This window comes from Lipotes vexillifer, unplaced genomic scaffold (genome assembly GCF_000442215.2).
Source record: "Lipotes vexillifer unplaced genomic scaffold, Lipotes_vexillifer_v1.1 scaffold126, whole genome shotgun sequence".
NCBI classification, from domain to species: Eukaryota; Metazoa; Chordata; class Mammalia; order Artiodactyla; family Lipotidae; genus Lipotes; species Lipotes vexillifer.
In genome coordinates, this window is record NW_006778324.1 from 175956 (window position 1) to 198613 (window position 22658).

Genomic DNA, 22658 nt, shown 5'->3' on the forward strand with positions numbered 1-22658 from the left:
AGAGAGGGGCGAGTGGCAAAGCCAGGCTGTCCCCAGGTCCCTAAGAAGGAAAAAAATGATCGTAGGAAATAAATAAGATAAAAGAACATAAACACTAGATGAGGTGATGGATGAGCCAAAGCTGCCTGTGTTCTCACCTCCGCCCACCACAGGGCCAGAGAAGAAATGCCGTAAGCTCAGCTCAGAGACGCGCCTTAGGCTCAAGTGTTTACGGCCCTAAAGCACCTCCCTCCTGAAACAGAAGTTAATCTCTTGTGTTTTCTGTTATAAAAGTCCATATGCAGATAGAAGTTAAAATAGATCCAAGGTCAACAGCTCTGTGACATCTGGTGGTCCCCTTTCCAGATGATCCCCCTCAGTCTCGGGAACTCAGCGGGGTTCGTTGTACCTGATTCACATCATGTAGAAAAGCAGTAACAGCAACCAAGCTCCACGGCTCACGATCCACGGCGTGTTTATCGTGGGCAGGCACAGCTCTGGGTACTTGCCTTTCATTTGCTCTAAACCTCATGACCCCAACCCTGTAAGTATTATTATTATCACCCCCACATGGCAGATAGGGAAACTGAGGCTCAGAAGTTAACTAAGTCACCCAAAGTCGCCCAGCAAGAACTGAAAGCATCATTTTGAAGTCTCCAAGGCTGCTGCATGTCTGTGTGGTTCAGTCTGAGGAGTTTAGACAAAGATGCTTTCAAGCTCCCAGAGGCCGGGCATAATCCGCCCGATACGACTGCGGCCTCTCTGGGTGCCAGCCTGAGAGTCCGCGGCGAGGCCGGCTGCGGCCCAGCTCCCGCCCCGGGCGGCTCAGTTCCTGGAGGCCCTCAGCTTCCTCCTGAAGAAGTCGGGGGCAGCCTCGTACAGCCACTCGGCGTCCACCACGCACAGGTCGCGCATGTAGCACTTGTTGGTGAAGAGTAGCTCCGTGTACACGGCTTGCAGTGGAAGAGGACGGACGAGGGGTGGATGGCCACGGGCTGGTGGGTGTCCGTGGTGGCATAGGACCCGTCGGGCTGCAGCTCGGCGGTGCTCATGAAGAGGCTGTGTGCCAGGCAGCGGCGGACGCTCTCTGTGTCCCCTCGCGACGACAGGATCGGCATGGACATCTGGTTCGGGAGGAAGCGAGACATGGAGAAGACCCCAGACGTGAGTACTGTGCTGCCACCCGTGGTGGATGGAGCCACGCGCCCCCAGCACAGTCCAGGGTGCAGGGCCCACGGTGGAGGCTGACACCCGGGCAGCTGCCTGCGACGCCTGAGATCAGCGCTGCTGGAGGAGCAACATGTCTACTGTCAATAGAAAATGAGGGAACTCACGCAGCCAAGGGATGGTGTGGCAGGAGGGCTGTTCAAGTACAAGAAGGGTTCGAAAATGGTATAATGCAGAACACAGCACGCTACTATGAGAAGAAGTCACTCTAGTGCTAACAATGGGCCACTGGCATCAGGCACAGGCCTGGGTAAGGCACAACTGTCCCCTAGGGACGTGCGGATGGTCTGTGCCGCGGGCTGTCTCAAAAGACGCCTTACACACAAAGACAGTCACCACAGAGTTGCTCACAGCAGCAAAAAGTAGGCACTCTCTCAGTGCTCAACACAGGAGAAAGCGAACACAGACAAGCCCACCTTTGAGGTAAAATGTGGCGCATCATAGAGCCATTGAATATATAAACATTATGTCCTCTAAGAGGGAATATAAGCTCATAGGAAACTTGTTGGTTGATGATTTGGCAATGTCTATCAAAATCTAAACTCCCCATCTAAAACTTCATTCTATGTGTACCAGAGCACAGACATTTATGCAGGAGGATGATCATTAAAGCACAAGCTAAATTATCACCATTAGGGGCTTGGCTAAATAAACTGTAGTGAATACAGTGAAATGCTATGAAGTCACTAAAAAGAACGAGATAGACATATGCAGGCACTGCAAGACAGCCTAGACACAAAGTATTCAAGAAGTACTCCAAGTGGAAAAAAGCAAATTGCAAAACAGTGTTATACATTTTGTTTTAAAAAGAAAATTTTATCATGGTGTATGATCCTTTTAATGTGTTGCTGGATTCTGTTTGTTAGTATTTTGTTCAGGATTTTTGCATCTATGTTTATCAGTGATATTGAATTATAATTTTCTTTTTTGTGATATCTTCTTCTGGTTTTGGTATCAGGGTGATGGTGGCTTTGTAGAATGAATTTGGGAGTGTTTCTCCCTCTGCAATTTTTGGAAGAGTTTGAGAAGGATGGGTGTTAGCTCTTCTCTAAATGTTCGATAGAATTCATCTGTGAAGCCATCTGGTCCTGAACTTTTGTTTGTTGGAAGAGTTTTAATTATGGTTTCAATTGGCATATAGTAATCCTTTGCATTTCTGTGGTGTCAGTTGTGATTTCCCCTTTTTCATTTCTAATTTTATTGATTTGTGTCCTCTCCCTTTTTTCTTGATGAGTCTGGCTAAGGGTTTATCAATTTTGTTTATCTACTCAAAGAACCAGCTTTTAGTTTTATTGATCTTTGCTATTGTTTTCTTCATTTTTATTTCATTTATTTCTCCTCTGATTGTTATGATTTCTTTCCTTCTATTGACTTTGGGTTTTCTTTGTTCTCCTTTCTCTAGTTGTTTTAAGTGTAGGGTTGGATTGCTTATTTGAGATTTTTCTTGTTTCTTGAGGTGAGATTGAATTGCTATAAACTTCCCTCTTAGAAGTGCTTTTGCTTCATCCCACAGGATTCTTCACTATATGCAAATCAATCAATGTGATACACCACGTTAACAAATTAAGGAATAAAAACCATATGATCATCTCAATAGACACAGAAAAAGCTTTTGACAAAATTCAACACCCATTTATGATAAAAACTCTCCAGAAAATCGGCAGAGGGAATCTACCTCAACATAATAAAGGCCGTATATGACAAACCCACAGCAAGCATCATTCTCAATGGTGAAAAACTGAAAGCATTTCCACTAAGATCAGCAACAAGACAAGAATGTCCACTCTCGCCACTACTATTCAACATAGTTTTGGAAGCCCTAGCCACTGCAATCAGAGAAGAAAAAGAAATAAAAGGAATACAAATTGGAAAAGAAGAAGTAAAACTGTCACTGTTTGCAGATGACATGATACTATACATAGAAAATCCTAAAGATGCCACCAGAAAGCTACTAGAACTAATCAATGAATTTGGTAAGGTTGCAAGATGCAAAATTAATGCACAGAAATCTCTGGCATTCCTATACACTAACAACAAAAAGTCAGAGAGCGAAATTAAGGAAAAAGTCCCATTTACCACTGCAACAAAAAGAATAAAATACCCAAGAATAAACCTGCCTAAGGAGGGGAAAGACTTGTACTCAGAAAACTATAAAAACACTGATGAAAGAAACCAAAGATGACATAAACAGATGGAGAAATATACCACGTTCTTGGATTGGAAGAACCAATATCGTGAAAATGACTATACTACCCAAAGCAATCTACAGATTCAATGCAATCCCTATTGCACTACCAATGGCATTCTTCAGAATTAGAACAAAAAATTTTACAATTTGTATGGAAACACAAAAGACCCTGAATAGCCAAGGCAATCTTGAGAAAGAAAAACGGAACTGGAGGAATCAGGCTCCCTGACTTCAAACTATATCACAAAGCTACAGTAATCAAGACAGTATGGTACTGGCACAAAAACAGAAATATATATCAATGGAACAGGATAGAAAGCCCAGTGATAAACTCACGCACATATGGTCACCTAATTTAAGACAAAGGAGGCAAGAACATAAAATGGAGAAAAGATAGCCTCTTCAATAAGTGGTGCTGGGAAAACTGGACAGCTACATGTAAAAGAATGAAATTAGAACACTCCCTAACATCATACACAAAAATAAACTCCAAATGGAAAAGACCTAAATGTAATATCAGATGCTATAAAACTCTTAAGAGGAAAAGATAGGAAAAACACTCTTTGACATAAATCACAGCAAGATCTTTTTTGACCTACCTCCTAGAGTAACGGAAATAAAAACAAAAATAAACCAATGGGACTTAATTAAACACAAAAGCTTTTGCACAGCAAAGGAAACCATAAACAAGACAAAAAGACAACTCTCAGAATGGGAGAAAATATTTGCAAATGAAACAACAAAGGAGTAATCTCCAAAATATACAAACAGCTCATGGAGCTCAATATCAAAAAACCAAACAATCCAATTAAAAATGGGCAGAAGGACTTCCCTGGTGGCTCAGTGGTAAAGAATCCACCTGCCAACGCAGGGAATATGGGTTTGAGCCCTGGTCCGGGAAGATCCCACATGCCGTGGAGCCACTAAGCCCTTGCGCCACAACTACTGAGCCTGCGCTCTAGAGCCCGTGTTCCACAACTACTGAGCCCGCGCGCCTAGAGCCTGTGCTCTGCAACAAAGACAAGCCACTGCAATGAGAAGCCTGCACACCACAACGAAGAGTAGCCCCCGCTCGCAGCAACTAGAGAAAGCCCGCACGCAGCAATGAAGTCTCTGTGCAGCCAAAAATATATAAATAGATAAATTAAAAGAACAAAAAAGGGCAGAAGACCTAAATGGACATTTCACCAAGGAAGACATACAGATGGCCAAGAGGCACATGAAAAGATGCTCTACATCACTAATAATTAGAGAAATGCAAATCAAAACTATAATGAGATATCACTTCACACCGGTTAGAATGGCCATTATCAAAAAATCTAGAAACAATAAATGCTGGAAAGGGTGTGGTGAAAAGGGAACCCTTCTGCACTGTTGTTGGGAATGTAAATTGATGCAACCACTATGGAAAACAGTATGGAGTTTCCTTAAAAAACTAAAAATAGAACTACCATATGACCCAGCAATCCCATTACTGGGCATATACCCTGAGAAAACCATAATTCAAAAACAGACATGTACCACAATGTTCATTGCAGCACTATTTACAATAGCCAGGACACAGAACCAACCTAAATGTCCATCGACAGATTAATGGATAAGAAGATGTGGTATGATATATACAATGGAATATTACTCAGCTATAAAAGAAATGAAATTGAGATATTTGTAGTGAGATGGATGGACCTAGAGTCTGTCATACAGAGTGAAGTAAGTCAGAAAGAGAAAAACAAATACCGTATGCTAATATATATATATGGAATCTAAAAAAAATGGTACTGATGAACCTGCAGGGCAGGAATAAAGATGTAGACCCAGAGAATGGACTTGAGGACACGGGGTGGGAGGCGGAAGCTGGGGCGAGTTAGAGTAGCATCGACATATTTACACTACCAGATGTAAAACAGATAGCTAGTGGGAAGCAGCAGAATAGCACAGGGAGATCAGCTCGGTGCTTTGCAATGACCTAGAGGGGTGGAATAGAGAGGATGGGAGGAAGGCTCAAGAGGGAGGGGATATGGGGATATATGTATGCATACGGCTGATCCACTTTGGTGTACAACAGAAACTAACACAGTATTGTGAAGCAATTATACGCCAATAAAAATCTATTAAAATAAAGAAAAAAAGAAAATTTTATATAATGTATCCACGTATATGTGTATACCCACACATATACAAAAACATACATACACAGGAAAAAATTCTAGAAGGATCTACACCAGACTATTATTTATCTTTGGAGGGGCAGGATTAAGGAGACTTTTACACTTTCTGCATTATAAATCACTATTTTCTGCACTGTATCAATTTGCAACAATTATGCACGGCTTTTGTAATCTGAAAAAAAATAACAAAGATATTTCCACTAAAAAAACAAACCTTAGGAAGAATTCTAATAACATTGGAAAACACTTTTAAAGTTTATAAAAGCTGAATATAAATTATATATACAATGTAACTAATGATGTAAAAAATTCATTTAAAAACAGGGCTATGAAAAAACAGACCAAACTGGGGAAAGGTGGAGCTGTGGGTAATTTTTACTTTCTTCCTTATTTAAAAATTTTCCTACAATGAGAGGGTTTTTTTGCAATCACTTGCAATAAGCAACCTGAAATTTTTCACCTAGAAAAAAGTGACAGCTTAGCCCCCCAATGAACATCAGGAAGAAGAATACCTTTAGGCAGATATCCCTCAGCTGTGATCTGACTTCAGCTACCAGCATCATATTTTTACTGTGGACAAAATTCTCTTTGCACCAATCCTGAATAGGAGAAAAAAGAGATATCACAGTCCTCTCATTTCTATAAAGAAAAAAACACGGCACAATTTTTAATTTTAATTAAAAAAAAATTTGGGGCCGCACCACACGGCATGCGGGATCTTAGATCCCCAACCAGGAATCGAACCCATGCCCCCTGCAGTGGAAGCACGGAGTCTTAACCGCTGGACCGCCAGGGAAGTCCCAGCATAATTTTTAGAACATTGTTCTAATTCAGACGGAAAACTTCAGTTGCCAAAAATAAATACAGGAAAATATCTTTATAGCAAAAAGCATGAACCATAAAGGAAAACGGTAAAAATTTAAACTAAAGTACAACGAAAAACTCCATAGGTCAAGTCACGATGAAAAAAGCTAATGACTGGGATATCTGCATCACTACACCCAGTAAAGAATGATTACCTCCAGAATAAATAAATAAACTCCTACAAATCAGTGAGAAAATGACCAATACTCCAGTAGAAAAACGACAAAGGATATGGATGGACCACTCACAGAAGATTAACTACAAATGACAATAAACTTAAGCAAAGGTTCTCGGTCCCTTGAGGAATCAAGGCAGTGCAGTTTCAAATAACTGAGCTACTGCTTCACACCCCTCAACGTGGCAGAAATGGAAAGTCATTTCAACTAAGAGCTGGAGAGGCTGGTGGAAATCGAAACTCCTCTATACTACTCCGGGGAGGATAAAGAGGTGCTGACAGCTCTGTGGACACACATGCCAGCCGGGAAAGCTGGATGCAGCTGCCTGAAGACCGGCAGGTCCACTCCTGGGTGTCGACCCCAGAGCAACTCTCCCCCTTGTGCACAAGAGACCTGGACGGGATGGGCACTGCAGGTGAGGAGACGGAAACAAGTTGCAGAAAGGTAGCGTGAAGAAGCATTTACAGCATACGCCTGCGCATACAAAGTGAAAGCACATGGTTGCCCACCAGGACCCAGACAGACTTGACAGGGGTTACAGAAGGGAGGAAGGACTGCAAAAGGGGCAGCTCAGGGCTCTTGTTGTGTCCAGATCATTTTATTTCCTTAAAAATAAATTGAGGCAAATACAGCAAAATGTTTACAACTACTAAAACTGGGTGGTGGCTATTTTTTTTGCATTAAAGCACAGATAAAGCATGCATGCTATAGCACAATTACTGATTTTATTTTATTTTATTTTTTTGGTGGGCCGCGCCACCCGGATTGTGGGATCTCAGTTCCCTGACCAAGGACTGAACCTGGACCATGGCAGTGAGCCCAGAATCCTAACCACTAGGCCACCAGGGAACTCCCTACAATGACTGATTTTATTCTATTTTATTTTACTGATAAGTGAAAGAAAATACTGCCATTTTCCATCTTGGTCCAGGGAACTGAAATACAAGCAAAATCTGCTATGAAGAAAGTTAGGGGCAGGTGGGGAAACAAATCATTTTGTAGCTAAGAAACTGGGTCAACAAATACTTAACGAACTGGCCAACGTTAGGTATGAGTTCAACATAAGCAGAGGGAAAGACGGGAATCATGCCTTCCCTGGTAACCTCCCTGAGCGCAAATATTTCTGAAATGACATCTGCCATTCACAGGCCCCAAAGGAGGCATCGTTTGAGAAGGGGAAAGAGACAAGGCCTACCTTGTTTCTGCCTGTGTTCTTGAAGGCCCGGTGGATGTTAAGCAGGGTGACGTGATCACCCTCGCTGGATATGAACTTTTTCCGCACAGCCTGCACTTCATCCCGCCGGGAGGGGGGCGTGTAGAGAACGCTGTCCACTGACAGCAGGGAGATGATGGTCAGTATCTCCTCTGTGCAGTGGAATTTGGGGGACAGGAGGATGGTCTGCAAATCACAATTAAAAACAGTGTAAGCCTAGTTTTCTCCTGGCTTCTGAATAAAGTATTTCCATATATTGCTTTTGCAGCTTCCCTTGTAAGGCCTTAAGGGCCAGGTGTTTCTAAAACCATGACTACGTATGTTATTTTACTTTCTGTAAAACAGAGGGCTGCCTTCCCCGCATGATCCCATGTGGGTAGGGCTCATGACTTAATATGGCTTGAATCCCACACTGAGCGTAAGTCAGAGTTAGGCACTAATAAGTAGGCGTTAATAATTATTTAAGAGAAAAAGTGAAGATTAATCTAGAAGCACTGGGTTAAGGAGTCTCCTCTGGGATGGCTGACCCGTAACACACAGAAAGGGGACTGAGGAGAGGATATCATTTACTTTGGCAAATTTGGGTTCTAACGGGAAAGCCGCCATCTTTCTTCCTATTGGAGTCAGGGTGAGCTGGCCGTCTTTGTTTTCAAGGGCACCCAACAGCTCCAGCTGGGCGATGGCTGCCTGAACGTGATCTAAAGAAAGACATAAAAAGGAGTCGAACATTCAGAACAGGACGAAGCTGGAGCTAGTTCATTACTTCAGGGCACTTGTGAGAAGCCTACGTCAAACCACAGCAAAGACCACAGCCACACTGTCCCCATGAGGTGCTTTTCAAAGCTGTTAAGCACAACATTGTCTTCAGCTCAACTCTCTTTAAATAGTGGCCTGCAATTTGGCAATATGTGTGTAAATCTGAAACCCAGCAAAGTTACACTTACGAATTTCACCCCTAGATATACTCGGACATCGTACAGGGACCTGCATCTCCAGATGCACACACGCAACAATGGAAATACCAGGTGCCTCAGAGGCCCCTGGTGAGAAAGACACTATTTACTATCTTATTCTTTTTAAATTTGAACCATGAAAATGCACTGCCTATTAAAGAATAAAGATGCAATTCTAAGAATGTAATAAATATCTACACAGAGGGGAAATGATCTGTAAAATACATTAAGTGAAAAAAGCAATGTACCACACATCTATGGTCAACTAATCTATGACAAAGGAGGCAAGGATATACAATGGAGAAGACAGTCTCTTCAATAAGTGCGCTGGGAAAACTGGACAGCTACATGTAAAAGAATGAAATTAGAACACTCCCTAACACCATACACAAAAATAAACTCAAAATGGATTAAAGACCTAAATGTAAGACCAGACACTAAAAAACTCTTAGAGGAAAACATAGGAAGAACACTCTTTGACATAAATCACAGCAAGATCTTTTTTGACCCACCTCCTACAGTAATGGAAATAAAACCAAAAATAAACAAATGGGACACTTAAAAGCTTTTGCACAGCAAAGGAAACTATAAACAAGACTAAAAGACAACCCTCAGAATGGGAGCAACTATTTGCAAATGAAACAACGGACAAAGGATTAATCTCCAAAATATATAAACAGCTCAAGCAGCTCAATATTAAAAAAACAAACAACCTAATAAAAAAATGGGCAGAAGAACTAAATAGACACTTCTCCAAAGAAGACATACAGATGGCCAAGAGGCACATGAAAAGATGCTCAACATCACTGCAAATCAAAACTACAATGAGGTTATCACCTCACACCAATTAGAATGGGCATCATCAGAAAATCTACAAACAACAAATGCTGAAGAGGGTGCGGAAAGAAGGGAACCCTCTTGCACTGTTGGTGGGAATGTAAATTGATACAGCCACTATGGAGAACAGAATGCAGGTTCCTTAAAAAACTAAAAATAGAACTACCATACGACACAGCAACCCCACTACTGGGCATATACCCTGAGAAAACCATAATTGAAAAAGACACACGCACCCCAATGTTCACTGCAGCACTATTTACAATAGCCAGGACATGGAAGCAACCTAAATGCCCACGCCAGACGAATGGATACAGAAGATGTGGTACATCTATACAACGGAATATTACCCAGCCATAAAAAGGAATGAAACTGGGTCATTTGCAGAGACGTGGATGGACCCAGAGACTGCCATACAGAGCGAAGTAAGTCAGAGAGAGAAAAACAAATATCGTACATTAACGCATATATGTGGAATCTAGAAAAATGGTACAGGTGAACGGGTTTGCAGGGCAGAAATAGAGACACAGATGTAGAGAACAAACACGTGGACACCAAGGGGGGAAAGTGGCGGGGGATGGTGGTGGTGGGACAAAAAAAAAAAGAAAAAGCAATGTGCCAATGTCTATCGGTAGGAGAAGGATAAATGCATTTTGGTTTATTCACAGACTAGAACAGTATTTAGTAATGAAAATGCATCAGACATAAACCTTATAAAACATGATGAACGAAAAGGGAAGGTCACTGGGAAATCGAGGCATAAACATGCCAACCGAAACAATGCACACGCATGGAATAAAATATTCAAGAAAAGCGAGGGGTTCACGGACAAAACCTGGGAGGTGGTTAACTTGAGGTGGGGAGTGTGTCAGCCTCTGGAGGCTTTGCAGCCCTGGTGACGGATGCGCAGGTGTGGCTTCGATATTTCCACCTGACAGGAATGTGCCTCGTTTGTATGTAGAGATTTAGCAAGAGAAAGAAAAAAAAAGTGTAGAACAGTGCACAATGTGTGTTGCTATTTGTGTTTTAAAAAGAGACTATATGGAATTCCCTGGCGGTCCAGTGGTTAGGACTACACGCTCTCACTGAGGAGGGCCGGGGTTCGATCCCCAGTCAGGGAAATAAGATTCCGCAAGCTGTGCAGCCAAAAAAAAAAAGCAAAGTTGATCTCAGGCTTGAAGGCTGGTGCCTTTGCCCTTGGCCTGTTTCTGGAAGAAGTGCTGGAAAGCTGCGTGAAAGGCCTGTATGTGCTGTTGCACCTGGGGCTGGAGATGCCGGACCACAACCCTTTCTGCAGGCACCCCGGTCTGGGAGGAGGATGGAATATACGTGTCCAAGGACTGATGAGGTAAAATTCATATGAGAAATAAATAAAAGACTATATGTACTTGCAAAGATTTTCTCTAGAAGACACTGGGAAATGTTCAGTGGCTGCTGTAGAGGAGGGAAACAGATCACGGAGGGGCCCCGTATGCGCATCGGTGGCTTTTACTTTTTTAACCAGTTGCGCTTCTTCACTTAGGGAAAAAAAAGGAAACGGTACATGTTGGAGAGATGCCAAGTACTAAGCTACCATCGTTAAAACTCCCCACCAGTTTTTCTTTCACCATGGAGAGATTATCAGTGAGGGGCAGGGACCCATCAAATTCCGGTCAAAAGCAAAGAAACTTAATCTTTTCAGTGCTTTTGCTGGCAAAAGTACGATTTTGTTAGGTTTACAGTATCCTGTGGACCCCCTCGACCACCTTCACTGGTTCCTGTGGTCTCAGAACCCGCCCGTGACGCCGCCGATTCCGCACCGCGATGGTGCTGACGGCACCGCATCTTTCATGATTGAGTTTCTTCTCTGAGAGTTAAGGTTGTTATCCACCAAATTATACTGAACAAAAGGAGACCGCTGGAAGACCTGGTTGGCTTTTTTTGGAGTCCACTGGGTGTTTTTGTCCATTCTGTACACCTTCCCAAAGACCCCACTTACCTGGAGATGGTTTGGACATGAAGTCAAAGGTGAGCACGTTTGGGACTTTCATTGCGAGGAGCTGCAGCATCACGCTCGCCAGGTTACACCTGCAAGTGTGAGAGACGCAGGTGGTTCACGCAGGTGTTTCTGACCCCCCCCAGCCGGCGAGGCAAGAGCCGCCCACCAAGGAGAGTCAGTTGGAGGATACGGGCCACAGGGACAGGAGCCTCGGGACAAAGGGCAGGTGTGGGAGCCCCTTGGGCCTGCCTTTGGATCTCTGGCACCGTCATCTTCTCAAACTTCTCAAACTCATCCTCCGTGTACAGCCGGTAACAGATACCACTGTCCTCTCTGCCAGCCCGTCCTGTGCGTTGCCAGGCCTGGGTCTTTGACACCCGCTGCACAGCTAACACCTCCAGGCCACTGTCTGGTGGGAGAATGGCCCGTGTTAGTGCTTTGCTCGTCACATGAACAAACTCTGCAGCGTGGGCAACGAGAGGCACTGCTCAGAGCGCTGGGGACCCTTTCTATGACACACGGGGACCCTCTCTGTGACACACGAGTCCAGAAGAGCTCCAGCCTGCGTCAGAAAGCACGAAACCAGACCGGTCTGTGGTGAAGCAAGGCCTTTGCTGTGAACACCGTGTGAAACCTGTGACTAAAACATCACAAGGACCTTGTGCTTAGGGCAGGGACCCAGGAGGGTAGATCTCAGAGGCCTTGGCTTCGATCACAGGTGACCACAACCCCGTTTGCCCAGGACTAAGGGGGTCTCCTAGGACTTGGGACTCTCGGTGCTAAAACTGAGACAGTTTCCAGCAAACCAGGATGGTTGGTCCCACATCAAACGGTGACCCGAAAATGAAATGCCTCCAGTCCCCTGTGTGTTGCATCCTCCCTCCTGCTCTATTATAAAAGAGAGACAGTGTAATGCTGTTACGCCTAGGAGTGAATGAGACCGATTTTCTTATAAAGGTGTATTTTGTGCCAGGCACTGGAGAACCAAGCCCTTTCACATACGTGGTCCCCAGAGACACACATGAATGACAGCACCCTTGAAGGCTTAGCAGTGCATTTCAATTAAATGTTCGGGAGCCATAATTTCAGCTGCCTCAAATCCTCTGTGGAGTAAAGCAAGGTAGAAAACAGACCTGAATAAAAATGACTTCAAGCAAGCTGCCCACCACACACACTCAGAAACAGCTAGTGCCTCGCCCCAGCCTGGGGGGTCTGCTTCCTTCCTGGGAGACTGGAGGTCAAACCAGCCTAGCTCAGATGTCATTTCCGAGGAAGCCTCTGATGTGGTATCAGGCTGTCCCTGGCCTGAGAGCCATCATTCTCGCCTACCTTCTGACGGGGTTTCATGCCCTCTGTCCAGGTCCCTGACCATCTGTCCCCAAGTGTGCCACATCTGGGCTCTTCTTTCCTGCCTCACGTGCCTTTCTGGCCCTGACTGCTGGACTGTGGTGCCTGCCACCCAAATCTCAGGTAGTTATGGACATGAGACAATCATTTGGGGGATACTGGGACACAGGCTGCTCACTACACAGAGAAGAGACATCAGGAGCTACAAATTCTCACCGGGGTTATACTTCTTTGCTTTAACCATGCCCGTGTCAACTACATATTTTATTCCTGTAATGGTTATGGAGGTTTCAGCGATGTTGGTTGAAATGATCACTTTGCGACAGCCCTAAAAGGAGGAAGAAAACCAAAGAGCCATATGACACACATATGATTCAGAAGTTTTAAAACACATTCCTCACCGTGAATTGTCACAGCTCACTCATGATCAAGAAGAGATGACTTTTTTATTATGACAGTCATTAATATTGATGGCTGATCACTAAATTGGGCAGGGTAGGGTGTGGGGAATGTTTCAGTCTTAAAAGTTTATTTTAAGGCAATTAGATGTGGTGGGAGAGGCACAAGATTCAGAAGCAGGTAGATGTGGGCTGGAGTCCTGGCCCTGCCAGCTACCTCCTGTGCCCCTTGGGCAACTGTCACTTCAACCCTTGGGATCTCGGAACTGGGATGGTGACCCACCTTGTGGTTCTCGAGAGGATGAGAGACAGTATGTGTCAAGTGCTGGCACAGTGCCTGGCACAGCATGGGCACCCAAGAAATGTATTGTGGACACATGCTCTGTTAACGGTGGACCTTGGAAGAGTCACTCACTGAGCCTCTGGCTTCTGCCTTTGCCTCTCCCTCACCCCCGGACAGCTGTCTCCCTGTTCTGACCATGGGAGAGCCGTGTCTGCAGCCCCGCATTACCCTCCTGCGTCTTTCCAGTTCATGTGTGTGGTCCCTGCACATCCCGTCCCACACACCTTATCTGGAGCCTGCTGACAGGAGCACAGGCCCCACTGGTGCATCCGTCTGGGTACCCAGGGATGGGGCTGGACAGAAGGGGGGCACTCACCTTCGGGGCCCCCTGGAAGACGCGCAGCTGCTGGGCGTAGGGCAGGGAGGCATATAGCGGAAGGACCAGCATGGAGGGGCAGCCGTCGGGGAGGTGTTTGGCAATGTCCCGGCAGGTCTTGCTCATGGCTTCGATCTCCTCCTGCCCAGTGAGGAACACCAGGATGTCCTGAGAGGAGGGGGCTTCCTACAGAAAAGGCAGAGTGGGATTACTAGGCTTTGACAGGAGCACAGGTTGCACAGAACAATGGTCACTGATGAACTTTCCCAGTTATTTTTCTTAACTCTGGAGACATAGATGAGCCTAAACATCAGTGTCTCCCCTGGGAGGAAACCCACATGGAGAATGCACGGCTGCAACTTACTCGAGTTAGCCAGCTATGTTTAAAAATGAATTAAGGAGATTTTGAAGAAAGATGGCCAGATTGCTGTTGCAGCGAGAACAATGCCATGAAAAGCACAATCAGGCAAGCAAATAAAATCTGCATGAAGCTGCCTTCCTTTCATAATCATCTTGAAAGATGGAGCTGACAAAAGAGACAACTTGGGGAAATCCTGATCCACGGAAATGGCCGGAAGCACTCATGCTGGAAGAGGAGCCCTAATTGAATGAGGCCATCAAATGTACTTTCATAAACCCCCAAAGCACGCTGACCTTGGACAAGGGATTGAGATCCCAGGCTTAACTGGATACTTCACCTCGCAAAGGGAAGAACATGTAAGTGTTAACTGCACACCCACTGATCCAATCTTTCTTTGACGTCTGTTCAGATACATTAATTTGTAGAGTACTTGTTTGGCAAAATAATTGAAAAATGTTTAACAATTATTAATATGTTGTGCATGTGCATGTGTCTATGTATATATATACATATATATGTGTCTATGTATGAATACATATATCTATTATCTATGTATTTATATGTGTGCATGTAGTTTTTTAGCCCGGTATTAATAGGACAAATGTTCAGAGGTGCACACACACAGAAAGGATAAAATCTTTTTTTTTTTTTTTTGGTGGCGTGGCTTGTAGGATCTTAGTTCCCTGACCAGGGATTGAACCCGGGCCCCAGTAGTAAAAACCACCGAGTCCTAACCACTGGACTGCCAGGGAATTCCCAGGATAAAATCTACAACAGTCAAAGCTTCATCAAGGGGAGGACTCATTAAAGCCACCATGTAACCTGAGGGCACTGCAGGCACTATTCATGAAAAATCCTCATCTCAAGTTTGCTTTTAGTAACTAAACAAGGCAGACTGACCTTCTCCAAATACTATCAAAATGACGGTGAAGGTATAAGCCCAGGAAGACAGGGTTCCAACCCATTTTTGAAAGATGAAGAGACGGGGCGGGAAGTGAGTGACTTGGCCGGGCAGAGGGAGTCCCGACGGGGGAGCGTGCAGACGGGGTGGTAGGAAAGTGGTGCGCCCACTTCCCTGGAGAAGCCACAAAGGCTCGGGCTCAGAGCGAGCCTTGGGGGCTTGTGCCAGCATGAGGACCCAAGTGTCAGCTGGAAGTCTGAGTACAGTGTGGTTGAATCCCCAAGTCCCCTCCTCCACCCGATGCGGCCAGGAGGCTGGGCAGACACGGGGTGCCGTCATGGGATTCAACACAGGAGGATGGTAGAGGGAAGAGCCAAGAGGACAGCTGTGCGGAGGCCTAGGAGAGCAACCTGTTTGGAGCAGAAAAGCAGCATAAATAAAGGACCCGGGAAAAAATGGATTGTGTTTCAACACATAAAAAATATTCATGATTGGCATGTGATAGATGTTAGAACCCTCGGGGAAAAATTGGCCGTACATACATAGAAAACTTGTACGACTGTGTGGAACAAGGCACTGTGATGGTGCACAATGTAGGGTCGTAATATTGTAAACACTGATACTTGATTTAAAAAGACATTCTGGGGCTTCCCTGGTGGCGCAGTGGTTAAGAATCCGCCTGCCAATGCAGGGAACACAGGTTCGAGCCCTGGTCCAGGAAGATCCCACATGCCGCGGAGCAACTAAGCCCGTGCACCACAGCTACTGAGCCTGCGCTCTAGAGCCTGCGAGACACAACTACTGAAGCCCGTGCACCTAGAGCCCGCGCTCCGCAACAAGAGTAGCCACCGCAATAAGCCTGTGCACTGTAACGAAGAGTAGCCCCCACTTGCCGCAACTAGAGAAAGCCCGCGCGCAGCAACAAAGACCCCAATGCAGCCAAAGATTAAATAAATAAATAAATAAATAAATAAAAAAGACATCCTGATATAATCTTTTTTTTTTTTCGGTACGCGGGCCTCTCACTGTTGTGGCCTCTCCCGTTGCGGAGCACAGGCTCCGGACGCGCAGGCTCAGCGGCCATGGCTCACGGGCCCAGCCACTCCGCGGCATGTGGGATCTTCCCGGACCGGGGCACAAACCTGCGTCCCCTGCATTGGCAGGCGGACTCTCAACCACTATGCCACCAGGGAAGCCCCTGATATAATCATTTTGAGAGGATGTTTCAGAAACAGGAAAGTAACATCCAAGGGAAACAGTTAAGAGATTGAAGGTGTACCTTCAAGAGCAGGATCTGGGCTGGGAAAGTGAAAGCAGCTCCTGTTTTTTTTTATGAGCTTTTTAGAACTAAGTACTTGACTTTTTAAACTTTAAACTATACACCCATCACTGAGCTTAAAATAAAAATTAGCTTTCAAAAGTTGGCTTCTAGATTTTTTCAGAAACTTAATGGAAAGGTAAAAACAGTCGATTTTATACAAATTAAATCAAAAAATGAGATTTAATCACTCAAATTTTTAAGTAAATGTTTAATAAAATGAAAAAAATATTTGAAATGTTTCTCTGTACAGTTTTTTGTTTTTTTTAAAAAGAAAACTCTAAATTGCAACCCATTATTGGTTAATACACCAACTTTTTTTTTTTTTTTTTAATGAGACAGAAAATACCAGAGGACATCACATGTAGTAAAAGGAGACTGTGTTTCCTAAGACTCACTTCAGTTCTACACACTGTGTCCTGGGTTGCAATATAAAATGTGTGTCTTACTGGGGGTTCCAATCAAAATATGCTCGCAAGCCACTGCTTTAACATATGGACGTTTTCCGGCTCAGCTGAGGAAAGATGCTGGTCAGGGTTGAATTAGTCTTTTTTAGACAAAGAAAAAGACACTGAGAAAAAGGATAAAAACGTGCATATGGCCAACGAACTCCATATTCAGCTTCAGGACACAGCTCACAAAATGGTTTCGTTCGGCAGCTTTTCTTTTTTTTTTTTTTTTTTTTTTTTTTTTTTTTTTTTGCGATATGTGGGCCTCTCACTGTCGTGGCCTTTCCCGCTGCCGGATGCGCAAGCTCAGCGCCCATGGCTCACGGGCCCAGCCGCTCCGCGGCACGCGGGATCCTCCCGGACCGGGGCACGAACCCGTATCCCCTGCATCGGCAGGCGGACTCCCAACCACTGCGCCACCAGGGAGGCCCGGCAGCTTTTCTTTTCAAGGCTGAATGCTCGAGGTCAAACAGGCCTTCCCAGGAATCTGCACCCCAGTGCCTACCTGGTGGATCTGGAAGACGGAGACCAGGGCCGCGTGCAGGTAATCGTGCTGGGGCTGCTTGGTGTAGAAAATCTGGATCGGGTGCTGCCGGCCCTCCAGGTAGAGGACGGGGGCTCCGCTGAAATACTGGGAGAACAGGTCCACGTCCATCGTGGCCGACATCACAATCACCTGTGTGCGAGACAGGGGCGGAGGATGGGGACAAGCTTGGACCAGCCTTTTTGTGCCCCCGCTGAGCCCTGAAGGCCGCCGAGGAGGCGTGCGCCCCCCATGCCCACTGCCCTGGGTCCCTCAGCAGCACAGGCTGCACCTACTTTGAGAGGCAGCTTCCCCAGCTCCTTTCGCCTCTTCTGGGCAGCTTTCACCACCCCAAAGAGCACATCCGTGTGGACAGTCCGTTCATGGGCTTCATCCAAAATGACGCAGCTGTACTTCCGAAGCAGGGAGTCTGAAATGGCCTCGCGCAGAAGCATGCCATCCGTCAGGAACTTGATCTTGGTGTCCTCCGAGGTGACATCGTCGAAGCGCACCGTGTAGCCAACCTGTGTGAAGAGACCACTCATTCACTCAGTGAACGTGTGTTCAGCACCCAGTGTATCCGGCACGGGGCCAGGCGCTGGTGCTATCGCAGCGAACAGGACCAACTCCGACCCTGCCCTGCTCCCAAGGCAATGGACACACGCCTTCAACTGCAATGATGATAAACACTACAAAGAATTTAAAACTAGCCTCCTCCTCCCAGCTACTTTATAGTTTCAACTGAAGCTATGTACACATATGAAAAGATGTCCAAGATGTTTTTAAGTCAAATGAGTAGACACCCACACAAACACGAATAAATCTGACTTACATACAGTTCTGGGACTCATTCTCAATACCCACCTATATACTAGAAAAATGCTTACAAGTTTGTAGAAAGATATGTAGATAAAAGACTTAGCAGATGTTACCGAAGCCTTGAAAGTGCTCAGGAAGGGCTTCCCTGGTGGCACAGTGGTTGAGAGTCCGCCTGCCGATGCAGGGGACACGGGTTCGTGCCCCGGTCCGGGAAGATCCCACACGCCGCGGAGCGGCTGGGCCCGTGAGCCATGACCACTGGGCCTGTGCGTCCGGAGCCTGTGCTCCGCCAACGGGAGAGGCCACAACAGTGAGAGGTCCACGTACCACAAAAAAAAAAAAAAAAAAAAGCGCTCAGGAAAAAAACAGCTAATTTATCCAAGTTGCCAACAGATTTTGAAAGCAAAGCAAGTGGGACTGACAGACCCTCTGATCTCTTAGGAACTGGTAAAGAACTCTGAGAGAGGCCGAAACAATTGTGGCAAGAAAGAAGCTTGAGATGTGCAAGTAGTCTTGTTCAGAAAAATAAAAGTCAGGAGGCCGGGAGTGGGGGTCAGGGGACCAAGAACTGTCAGTAAAGAAGGAAGTTAGGTACCAGCTTCCCGAGTTCGGTTCTCTTCTCGTCTGAGACTCTGGTAGCCAGAGAGATAGCAGCCACTCGACGAGGCTGGGTCACGGCAATGATGGCCTGGCGGCCAATCCCCGCTTCATACAGGTACTGAGGGATCTGCGTTGTCTTCCCAGAGCCAGTTTCCCCTAGGAAAGAAAAAAGTCTCATTTAAATGCAAACTGACGTGCCCCAGAGAGCCCACAAGCCACAACTACTGAGCCTGCACGCCACAACTACTGACACCCCCGCGCCTACAGCCCGTGCTCAGCAACAAGAGAAGCCACCGCAATGAGAAGCCCGAGCACCTCAAGGAAGACCCAATGCAGCCTAAAAAACAAAAATGGTCCACATCAAAATTTAAAAAAAAATGGTCTACATCAAAATTTTAAAAAAATGCAAACTGAAACATACTTCACAAAACAGATCAAAGTCAGAAGGAAAAGATAAGAAAATACTCTAAGCTGATAAAGCCACGGGAAAATGTGTAGCCACATGTACTGCTAGCAGAGTGTTAATTGGGATTGTTTCTTGGAGGGCCACATTATACTAGGAAAATATTTAAAATGTTGTACCCTCTGACCCACAATTCCACTTGCAGGACTTGATTCTAAGGAAATAAAGATGTGTATAAAAATACAGCTTCAAAAGAGTTTTAGTCAACTTTGCTCATGACACCCCAAAATTAGAAACAATGAAAGCGGTCAGCAACAGTAACCAGTATAGTAACAACATACAATGGAATACAAACGTTATATAAAAATGTCCTACTTTTCAAAGGGATAAACGACATGTAAATGCACTGCCATGAAGAGACATCTGCTCCTACACTGCAGCCACAGCTAACTCCTCACCGTTCCCCAGCCGGCTGCCTCCTTTCAAACCCTCTGCTTTTGCCCACACTATTATGAGATATCTGCCCCCACGCTGCCTGCGTGACAAACTGTACAAGATGAATTAGACCTCAAACTCTCTCCCCAGGGGCTGCGCCGCCTCCTCTGTGTTCCTTAGAGCCTTGTTCATCTCGTCCATCACTGATCACCCTACACTGTGTGAAAGCATTTAAACGTTTCTGTTCCCCTCCAATATCAGAGGCCCCTGGGGGGCAGAGATAGCCTGTCCGTCTCTTCCATGTACTTGAGCATCTGCATACAGTAAGCACCCAACCTTATTTTCTACCCTCCTGTGTTCCCTTCCCAGTGCCCAGTCAGAACAAAGAACTGTAAACCTGTGCATCCCTCCCCCCACGGCTACCAGTACCCCTCCCTGACCTCACAGAGTCCTACTGTCCCGTGGTTCTTCCATTTTCTCCCCTCTGACTGCTCATCCTTCCTGACCCGGTCACGAATCATGGACGAAGAATCTGATTATTCTACACTCCTCCTGCTGAGCTCATCAGGCAAAACCCAAACCTGGATCAATGTCTCCCTGTCCATCTTTTTTGCTCCTACACCAAGAAACTGAGCGTTGCTATAGTAAAATAACCCAACTGTGCTGATAATGACCTGAGTTTGCTGTGGGGCTAAATGCACCTGGGCACCAGCATCACCGCTGATCCTTGTTCTTGTTTCTGCAGCCCTCCTTTTGTCCCCATCCTCCCCAAGGACCCTGTAACTCCCATCCTCATCAGAGCTCCCGTCCCCACTTCATAGAAAAGTGAAGTCCTCAGAGGTGATCTCCCGCCACTTCCCCCTGCAAGCTTTTCTGCAGTCACCCCCATTCTTACCTCCTTTCTCCAGCCCCCCAGCCTCTTGGATATCCATCCTCCTCTTGGATATCCAGGCCCGCTCTGCATCTAGCCCTTGTTGCCAAGAGCCCCCGTTCCCCATGCCCTCTGTCTCTGCTCTATTAGTGCCCGCTTTGCATCTTCAGCCTCCTTCTCTACTGAGTTCTTCCCCTGAACCTATGAATATCTGCAAGTTCCTCTAGGTCCCCCTCCTTTTTGTCAAAACAGAAGCCTACTCCCACTGCCTTCATGCCCTCACCTCCTATCTACTCTTCAGCCCAGTGACAAATCAGCTCCCAGAGCTCTGCCGAAACAGCGCTCAACTCGATCCCCAATTGATACCTCGCATCCAATCCAGTGGGCACTTTTTGGGCCCCTATTTTCTGGTCCCTATTTTCATTGTTGCATCTGTTCACTCCCTTCCTCTTACAACTCCGTTCCTTAGGTTATCAGCTCTCCTGGATCTCCTTCACCTCTTTGGAGGCTCATCCTCTCGGTCCTTCAGGAGCTCCTCTTACGTAAACGCTGGGGATCAAAGCCCCTTGCAATTGGTCCCCGGCCCTCAACTCTGCCTCTTAATTCGTGCACCGGAAACTGCTACTTCGTCAGACCGGACCGTCTCTCGCCTCCACTTTGTCTCTTATGCTGCAGGCTCTCTTCTCTGCGTCCAACGCCTTCCTCCCCGACTGGCTCAGATCCACTCTTCTAAGCTCCCAAAGTTCCCGCTGCGTCCCTCTACCCTTCCGCACAAAAGGCGAGTCTTTGCCGAAGGCGCGGGTCACTCGCACCGGCTGTGAGCACCTCCAGAACGGGATTGTCTGAATCTTCCGAGGCCCCTCTCCTGGCCCCGAACAGAAAAGGCAGTCAGGTTTGTTGTAGAAACGAGTGAAAGACGGGGAGAAACACCTAAGAAAAGCTGTTCTCGCGGAGCTCGAACGGGGAGAGAGGAAGGACGCGCCGGCGCGGCCACTCACCGAGGAGGACGGCGCTGTCCAGGTTTCGGAGCTGGGCCAACAGCTGCCCCCGCGCCTGGAAGATGGGCAGACTCCGGCGCTGCAGCTCCACGGCCTCAGGGTAGGGGCTGACCGAGGGCTGGGCCAGGGGTGGCTGCTGCCTCCGGCCTCCTCCTCCTCCTCCTCCTCCGCCGCCGCCGCCGCCGCCGCCCGCGGTCAGCAGCATCACCACTCGCCGCCCGTGAGGGCAGGACCCGGCGCGCCTCAGAGGCCCGGCGCCCGGCCGGAATCTCTTGCCCGGCGGGAAGCCCGCCTCCTCGGGCATGTCGGGAGGGCAACACGACTGGAGGCGCGAAAGCGGGCAGCTCCTGCCGCTCCCGGGAGCCGACAGCTAGCGCGCGCCGCCCCTTCCCGCCACGTGCTGGTGGCTCCCAGCGACGCCGCTGATATCACCGCCACCCGCAGCCTTTAGAAAGGGGACTCCAACTCCCAGCATGCACTGGCAGCGTGAACAGGCTTTCATTTCCCGAGGGCGGGGAGAGCGGGTCCGAGGTACAACCGGAAAAAGTCCGGAGCGACAACAGTGAAGGACTGGGTGTACGGTTCCGTGGGTCCTTAACTTTGGATAACAACCATGGTTTTCTTGTCCTGCTAACAGTATTTCCTTCCAGTAAACACGCGTTTCCTTTTCTTTGCCACAATAATAGTCGCTCTTCAAGGAAAGTATTTAATTTTGTAAAATTAACGAGGTGCACACAAATATTGGTTATTTAATCCTCCAAATAACTGATGTTATAGAGTAGATACTGATATCATCCCCAATTTACAGATGAAGAAACTGAGCCTCTGAGATGAGTCATTCAGATGTCACAAAATCTGAATGTTGAGGATACTGGTGATCATCTTGTGTCACAGAAAAAGAAAGATATATATTCTATGACAATCATACATTCTCCTCAGAAAGTTGCTATCCCAAAGGACATGGTCTGCTCCTGTAATACAAGCAGGGAAAGA

At 46.5% G+C, this 22658-nt stretch overlaps 1 protein-coding gene across 1 annotated transcript; it reads right to left on the reverse strand.

Annotated features, from left to right (window-relative positions):
* Positions 1-804: 804 nt before the first annotated feature.
* Positions 805-21975, reverse strand: DHX33 (DEAH-box helicase 33). Its single transcript, XM_007451586.1, is given in 13 exon segments — positions 805-929; positions 932-1103; positions 6075-6161; positions 7798-8001; positions 8386-8513; positions 11584-11672; positions 11833-11992; positions 13147-13258; positions 13988-14173; positions 17522-17692; positions 17836-18063; positions 18954-19114; positions 21666-21975. Coding segments are annotated over 13 exon segments (2127 nt in total). The 5' UTR covers positions 21970-21975.
* Positions 21976-22658: the final 683 nt, after the last annotated feature.